General features: G+C 34.8%; 1 protein-coding gene across 8 annotated transcripts in view; it reads left to right on the top strand.

Annotated features, from left to right (window-relative positions):
• Positions 1-8,732, top strand: part of LOC106879350 (cadherin-87A) — a 72,899-nt gene that overhangs the window by 35,369 nt on the left and 28,798 nt on the right. For all 8 annotated transcript variants that reach the window (XM_014928859.2, XM_052978646.1, XM_052978648.1 and 5 more), the window contains exons 19-23: positions 175-446; positions 3,317-3,405; positions 4,402-4,491; positions 6,500-6,641; positions 8,421-8,545. In XM_014928859.2, the coding sequence (XP_014784345.1) occupies positions 175-446; positions 3,317-3,405; positions 4,402-4,491; positions 6,500-6,641; positions 8,421-8,545 (718 nt within the window). The remainder of the gene's footprint in view (positions 1-174; positions 447-3,316; positions 3,406-4,401; positions 4,492-6,499; positions 6,642-8,420; positions 8,546-8,732) is intronic.

Here is an 8,732-nt window from a genome sequence, read left to right on the forward strand (position 1 = left end):
TCCTCCTGTGTTATGCTACTCATTGGGCCATTCTTGGAAGATATATCAGTTCTAATTTCAAACTACAAGACATTTTGTCTAATGCCCTACCAATTTTATCCTCCTGATATCGTTTATAAATCCTCTTTACAAGCTTCTTATTTCTAACACCTTTTCTCTGCTTATTTCAATCAGGTATTTCAGTTGATGATGGCCTCATGAGAAGCATCCTTACTGTGAAGGCCATTGATAAAGACCTTAACTCAAATGAATTAGAATACTCATTTGCCAATCTTCGAACACAAGATGGCTCAACTGTCAAGAAACAAATATTAACTATTGGGAAGAAAAATGGTATCATTCGGAACCAAGAATCAATGAATCAATATAAAGATACTGTGTTCCTCATGGATATTATAGCTAATGATACGGCAGCTAAAAATGCAAGCGACACAGCCAAAGGACTGGTGAGTTTGTCTTGTTTTTGTTTATCCCCTAGAGCAGTGGTTTTCAAACTGTGGTCCACGGACCACAGGGGGTCCGCAAGGACAAGACAGGGGGTCCGTGAACAGTAATTACTTTTTATGGGCAATTTGATTTTATATATGGTTTTTAATCGAAATCTTTTAATTGACAATAAACCTATTTGTTAAATACTGTTAAATAAACAAATGTAAAAATATATGTTATTTTAAGCAAATATTTATGTATAAATTTCATAGGCGTTTATAAGGGGGTCCCTAAGGTAAAGCCTGAAATATAAAAGGGTCCGCAAGTCAAAAAGTTTGAGAACCCAAATTGAGTAAACTTTGACCTGCATGCTTTTTGAAGCTGATTTGGCTGTTATTTCTAACAGGTCAAGCAACTATATAGGGTAGTAGTTCTCAACCTTTTTCAATATATAACACTCTGAATAAGATGTTAAAAGTATTATGCCACGTTAACAGCATTTTTTAAAGTTTTAAAGTTTTATTTTATATATCTATATATATATATCAAGTCATCCCATAAGATCTGTCCGAATTTTGAATAAAGAAAACAACTGATCACATGTTATATTTAATTGAAATTTAATCATCAGTGTACTTTCCCTGATTATCTATGACTTCCTTCCATCTATTTACAAGCTTTTTAATCCCATCAATGTAAAACTCTTTTGGTTTCAAAGCGAAGAACTCTGAAACGTCAGTTTTGATCTCCTCCTAGCTTGCGAAAGTTATGTCCCCCAAATGATTTTGTAAACTACGAAACAAAGGGTAGTCTGAAGGAGCAAGGTCAGGAGAATAAGGTGGATGAGAAATTTTTTCCCAACCAAGCTCTTCGATCTTCTGTGATGCGATCTTTGCAGTGTGGGGTTGCACATTGTCCTGATGAAATATCATTCCTTTTTGATTCACTAAAGTGGGTCTTTTTCTTCAAAGCTTGGTTCAAACGCTCTAATTGCAATCCCACCAGATAGAGAGAAGAACCTTTTTCTATGACATTCCCTTCTTGGTTGTGGTTGAGCTTTTTCCCTTTTACCAAGCCACTGTTTATGACATTTAACATTTCAATAGAAGATCCATTTTTCAAGAATGGAGAGAAGAGCAGACGTCAACTCGGGATTTCAGACAATTCATGAGACGCACATTTTCGAAGTTTAGGAACCTTTCCAAGTTGTTGAAGATGACACTGAACAGTTGTATGGTTTGAACTAAGCTTTATTGCCAATTCTGCAACTGATAATGCAGGATTTTCTTCAAGTAATGCCTCAAGGAGCTTATCATCAAACTCAACTGGACGTCCTATTCGATCTTCATCTTCAAGGCTGAAATCTCCACTTCTGAATTTTGCAAACCATCTTCTGCAAGTTCTTTCATTCAAGCATTCTTTCCCATAAACTGAGTGTATGTTTCGAGGCGCTTCGACTGCAGAGTTTCCTTTTTTTGTACTCATAAAACATTATGTGCCTTAAATGCTCTTTGGATACTTACATGTTAGAAAGGGTTTTAATCAAAGAAACTTTAATTCTAGTTTAAATGTATGCAAAACTTTAATTCTAGTTTAAATGTATGCAAATGCATAAAAATAATTTTTAATTCCATTAGACATCCTAAAATACTATTAAATTTCATTGAATTTTAAAAGCGGTAAGATCGGACAGAACTTATGGGATGACCTGATAGATGCAATTATTAAAATAAAAAAAAGAATAAAGATGAGTGCACACATAGCATTTACCTCAAAGAAATACAATGCTTTGATGCAGTGCATTAAAACATTCCAGTTTTCTAAATATCCTTGCATTTAGTGACTTATCTCAAAAACTTACAGACAATATTTTGCCCACAGATGTGTTGTAATAGTATAGAAAACATCTCATTTAAAGGCTTCCACATTTGTTGCAATAGAAGTTGTCTCATTGGCTTAAATTGCTGTTATTTTTTGTTTCTTTTGTTTTGTTCTTGTGGAAGAAGATGTGTCCATAGCCTGTTATTGCTGTTGTTGGAGCTAGTGGTAGAGTGGTTTTGGTTAGGGAATCATAGATGCAAAAGCACTACCCTTAATCTTTAGATTATTTAATACAATAATAAGAGTTAGACTAAAAAATTAGTTTAGCCAGGTATAAAACCAATTTCTGTGGAAGATGAAGCATAGGGGTTCTTCACTGCTTGATTAATTCACTACCAGCATATTATTAGTACTAATTTTACCAAACCTGGAAAAATGAAAACAAAGTTGACTGAAGTGGCATTTGAAATCTGAAAGCAGAGGAATGAAAATAAGATGGAATGTTGGTTTGCTTTAATTATGAAAGAAAACTCCCAGTAGAAGTGATAAAGTGGATGTTGAATTAAATTATTCTTGGTTTGGTGGTTGGTGTTAGGAAGGGCATCCAGTCATAGAAACCAAGCCAAAAACGAAACTTATGAATGAGATGGGGTCTCCTGACTTGTGTAGAAGAGCAATAGTGACTTATCCAATCTTTTAGACATAGAAATGTAAAAAGGGGATGATGGTGGTGATGATGATTATAGAAATGAGGTAATATAGAAATACTATGGCATACTTTAGTGTATGGTGGTGAGGTATGGTGTAGCATAGAGCTAGGAAGTGTAGTGTAAAGTTGAGTAATGTAGTGCAGTGAGGTGTAGTGTTGTTTAGTACGCTGTAATATGGTGCATTGTAGGTGTAGTGTGGTCTCAGACAACAGTGACTAGATACCATTCCATAGTGTAGTGCAGTGCAATAGTATATGTAGTAGTTCCTCCTCTTATCACCACCACAGCCAATATTACTACACCCATTATCATCATCATCATCATCATCATCATTACTGATATATTTTCTTTTCCAGATATTTGTGACAGAAAAAAGTCAAGCAGTGAAAGTAGTTGTAACTCAACCATCAACAGATGTTCACTATTTTGTACCACAAATAAAAAAGTAAGTAATCTGATCTTCTGTTACACTATATTGTAACATTGGGTGTGACATAATTTGTGATGTAGGATGGTGTGATACTGGATATTAAAATGGGTGAAACATTAGGTTTAGCATCAGTGGAGATACTGATGCAATATTGGGTGTGACACTAAGTGTTATAATAGGTGTGACACTGAATGTGACATGGGCTACGATACTGAAAGAGAAAAGAGAGAGAGACACACAAGAGGAGAGAATGAAGAGTGCGGGTAGAGAATGAAAGAAGAGGAGAAAAAAGAAATAAAGAGGGTGAAGAAGGAAAGAGATAAGAGAAAAGGAATCAGAAATGAGTAAAAAGAGTTAGAAAAGAGTGAAGCTGCTATATTTGCTGGAGAACATGTAGTGTGTTGTACAAGTATTGTTGATGTTGTTTAGATGAAGTGCAGGTAAAAACACTCAGAGCATTCGATAAATCTACTGTTATTATAAATCAGGAACTCCATTGTTCAATAGACTTGTCATTTAAAATGAAAGAGCGAAATTTTTGGCTGCTATTTTTTGCAGATTGATTGACTATATGTTTGCTGTCTGCTCAACAGAATTCCCACATAATTATCTTTCTTCCCCTCCATCTTTCCCTCCTTGTTTCCTTTCTTCCTTTTCCTCCCTTTCTTTTCTTTCTCACCCCTTCTCTCATCCATTCCCTATCATATCTTACACTTTCTACTTCATATCTTCAGTGTAGGTGGATGAACTAACATGCCAGTGTGTTCATTACTTCAGCAAACTTGTTGCTTTTAGAGACATGTAAGCTTTGACTTACTGATTTAGGATGTGTGATAAACTGAGCAGTGTTTTTGGTCATGTATATATATATATGGTCAAAAGTAATCATCATTATAAAATACATTTTCAGGGTTAGGGTTTAAAGATATGAAGAATGATTGAGTGGGACGTAGTTGGATAATTTGTACATGATTATCATAGATTTTCTTGGATCATTTCTCTTTCTTATAGATTACTTTCACAAAAGTCCGATAACAGCTACATTTGTATATCAGAAATACGAGAGCACATTCTACCCAATGGATTAATGAATACTCACTGGTAAGTTGAAGAACTATTTGTAAGGAACATAAGTTTCTGTTGTTATTTTTTGTTTAACCCTGTTCAAAAGCAATGTGCCTATCTTTATTTTTATGATAGGTCATGATTTGAGTGAGAGTTGACAGCTATTTTTGTCAAAGTGAACATATTGTTGCTTGACTCTGATCAGGTAGACTTATGCTCAAAGGTATTTCATCCATAATATTCTGTCCTTTCCTCTGGCATCGTATACTTATGACTACATTTTCCACTGTATTTTCTTTCTTAATTTCTCTTTTATGTTGTCCTGCTCATAGGGCCATTCTTGGAAGATTTCAGTTATCAGTTTTTCTTTGAGAATAGACGTTTCTAGTCTTTTGCTCTACACTTCTTCATTTCTGGAGCAAAGAGCATCATGACTGGTCCCCCATGACTTGTCTCAGTGTGTCATAGCTAACTCAAAGAGAGAGAGAGAGAGAGAGAGAGAGAGGCATTCTATTCATTCCACTTTGCTGCCTTTCTAAGATCTTATTCTACATTATCTCAGTCCACCTAACTTCCTCAGGACCAGCTACCAGATCATCTTCTGCTGGAAGAATTAATTTTCATTTCCTCTGTTGTGTTTCTAAACATTGCCTCAGCACATCTAACTATATCATGAATAGATACTAAATCATTAAGGACTGTTAACTGTGATATCCAGGGAATATATCTATTTCTCAGCTATTTAACACTGCAATAACTGGAGCTAAATAGTAAGCATGGTAAGTTCTTGGCTTTGGGTAAAAGAAAATACAGGAGGATCAATTAATTATGATTATATTTAACATTTTCCCCTCTCAGATTCACACACTTATTGCACCAGTCCTTCAGTTCTTCTATTCCCTGTAAAAGAACTCGGAAGGTTAATGATATCCTTAAAGTCAGGAACTTTTCAGCATTCCCTCGTAGGTTTATGATGATAATTATTCATACAACATGTTATTACTCTAAAAATAACCAATCATTTACTTGTTATTTATCAAGCTGTTGAGTCATACAAATCATAGACTACTTTTCATAGAAGTTAAAGCTGACCTTCTGCATAAATCAAATAGAAATTCTACAAGTCAATGATATCGACCTATTGACATTGACCCAGTGATACTGTTCTAGCAGCATTGACACTACAGACCTTTCACTACTCTTGCAATATTAACCCAATGACACTTTCCCATCAATATTAATTTAGTGACTCAGCACCAGCTATATCAACTATATTAACCCAATGTTAGATCTATCTACATAAACCCAATGATATTGCCTTTACTCTATTAACCCAGCAACAGTGTTCTGGTTATATTAACCTGATAACATTGCCCATAAATTTTCACCCTGTGATTACTAACCCTCTCATTGTTAATCACATAAGACTTCCCCATTAGTGTTAACCCAGAAAAGCCCATTGACACTTGCCCAGCAATGTTATCTCTGTAGTATTGTCCTAACAATGTTTACATTCTAATACTGTCCCTGGCAATGTTAATGCAACTACACTTCCTTAGTAATGCTAACCAGGTTAACCATGACAGTAACATTCAATTAGTAATACTGATTCAGAAATATTAACTCAGAGATATTGCTTCAGGAATATCAACATAACAACAAATCCTTAGCAATGATATTTCATACTAATTAACCCAATAATAATACCTCAACAAGGTTAACCCTGAAGACTCTGTCACAGCATTATCAAACCAATGACTCATTGTCAGCAATATTAACTCAGTAATGCTATCTTTGCAGCATTAACCCTGTGACACAGTTCTACTTATATTGACCTAGTAACACAATCACAGCTGTATTAACAATCTAAGCAGTATCAAACCAAAAACATTGAGCCTTAAACTCCCAGCAATTTGTTCTGGTCAGCCTAACTCCAAAAACCTAACATTATGATACAGATCCCAAGACACCTAACACAAAAGATAAAGAGCAAGAAACAATTTATTTATTTATTTATTTTCCTGTATTTTATCTCCCTCTTAAGGTCAGATGTGTTTATATATATAATTGGAAGTAAAGATGGGAAATATACTGTGAAGGGAGCAGGGAGTGCAGTGTCTCAGCTAAACAAGGAGAAGTCAGAGGATGAACCAACATTCAGCGGGATTTACATACAGAAAATAAAGGTATGTTGAAATAATTATACTGTTCTTTTGATTAGATAAATATTTAAATTAATAAAAATAAATATATAAAAAATATAAAATAATGAGCCAAAAATGGGATGATAGAAACAGCACCTAAATTTCACTCAAATCACATTCTATCATATTAAAAAAGTGATAGACATTTGATAATATAGTTCTAGATACTAGGACCACATTATCTAATGAGTCTTTAACTTTTTTTTTAAATGTTAGGATGTGATTTGAGTATCATGGTTGGAATACCTCTGATCTGAAGTCTGTGCAAAAATGATTGACCTGGGATTAAATAATAACAACATTAAGCAAAAAATTTTCAGGTGTGGCCAGAGAAATACTTTAAGCAGCCTACTCCATGTTCCATATCCAGTGTTATTGTTTAATCCTAGGTTGGCCTTAATCTAACAGACTAAATGTGTTCCAGATGTGACTAATCCATCTGTTATTCATAAATATTGTATTTAGAGTGACGTTATTTAATGTTGTGTCTGGGGAAAGTCATCGTGGGTAAAGCACAGATGGACAGTCAAAATACATTGATACAGTTGAAAATGTGGCAACAAGAAAGATTTCTGAAATAAATAGAAAGAATAAATAAATAAGTGGAAATTGAACCAGTGAGTGTGTTATATTTAGGCACCATGAGTCTCCCCAGACACAACAAAATTTGTTTCAGCACATTAATTCACAAGTGGAATCTTGCAAACCAGATACAAAAACCAATTATTTAATGTCTTTCTTTTATTAAAACAGTAGGGTGTTATCTGAATTAGAATTGGTTGCTATTTCTAGCAGATAGATCAAACACTTAGAGGTTCTTTGTAGACTCAAGACAATATGTGTTTGAGCCAGTGGAGATGGTAGGTGTTGGGCTAACCATGAGAAGTATGAGTAGAACAAACATTATCATTATTGTTGAGTTGCTTCAGCTGGCTCTGAATGAGCAGATTGTCGAATGGAAGTAGTCAATGGAATACTATAGAATGAAGACTCACAAACAGATAGCTTTGTATCATTGGTCATTCCTTTAATGGTTGAACTCATATTCTAGGGTGGACTTGCTTGAAAGGCTTAGAGACAAATACTTTCCTCTCTAGCCAACTTCTCATCAACTTTTTCAAGTATTACTTGAAAAGGAAAGTGAGAGTAGAGGGAAGTTTCATCTAATGAAAACTTCAATAAAAGGTGGGTGAATGTAGCAAGGGTGGTACGCATGAATGATGGACATACTTTGAACATGAACCTATAGAACAAAAAGACAAAAGGCACTTTTCTCTCATGGTTTTTACCGAGGTAACTGTGTTTTTTTTTTTTGTAGAGTTTTATTTCACAGATAACCCTAGTCAGTGTTTTATTTTCTCCCTCATTTGAGAATTTCAGTTGTTCCAAAACGTTTTCGAACCCTATTGATCAGTTTTGAAAAGAAAAATTCTACATTGTATTGTTCCTGCTGTGTTTGGCCCTGTGTGGCTTAATAAAGAAATCTATATTCTAGGGTATTTAGTGGGGGTTTGGTGAAGGCTTGATGAGTATTTGGTGTAGTTTTGAGGAGGTCTTGGTGACAACTTGTAGAGGATTTGGTGATGGATTAATGAGAACTTGCTGAAGATTGGATGTGTTATGTGGTCTCGATGAAGACTCAATAAGAGAGAAGTTGTGGGAGTGGTGATAGTACTAATGGTGGTGGTGGTGGTAATGGTGATAATAACAATGATGATAATGGTGATGATGATGATGATGATGATGATATATATTTACAAGGTTGCTCAGACATCAGACGACTCAGAAGACAACTTTTCCTTACTGCTCATCATGGTTTTAGTGATCCTGTTCGTCTTACTGGCCCTCCTCCTTTTTGGTATTGCATGTTGTTGTATAGCTCAGTCGTGAGTATTTTATCTGCCTTCTACTACTACTACTACTACTACTACTACTACTACTACTACTACTACACCATTGCTACTATTAATACTGTAACTGTTGTACTGCTTCTATTACTACAGTATCTAATTTTTATCTTTACCTTCTTCTTCTTCTTCTTCTTCTTCTTCTTCTTCTTCTTCTCCTCCTCCA

The sequence above is a fragment of the Octopus bimaculoides genome, chromosome 2, assembly GCF_001194135.2.
Source record: "Octopus bimaculoides isolate UCB-OBI-ISO-001 chromosome 2, ASM119413v2, whole genome shotgun sequence".
NCBI lineage: Eukaryota > Metazoa > Mollusca > Cephalopoda > Octopoda > Octopodidae > Octopus > Octopus bimaculoides.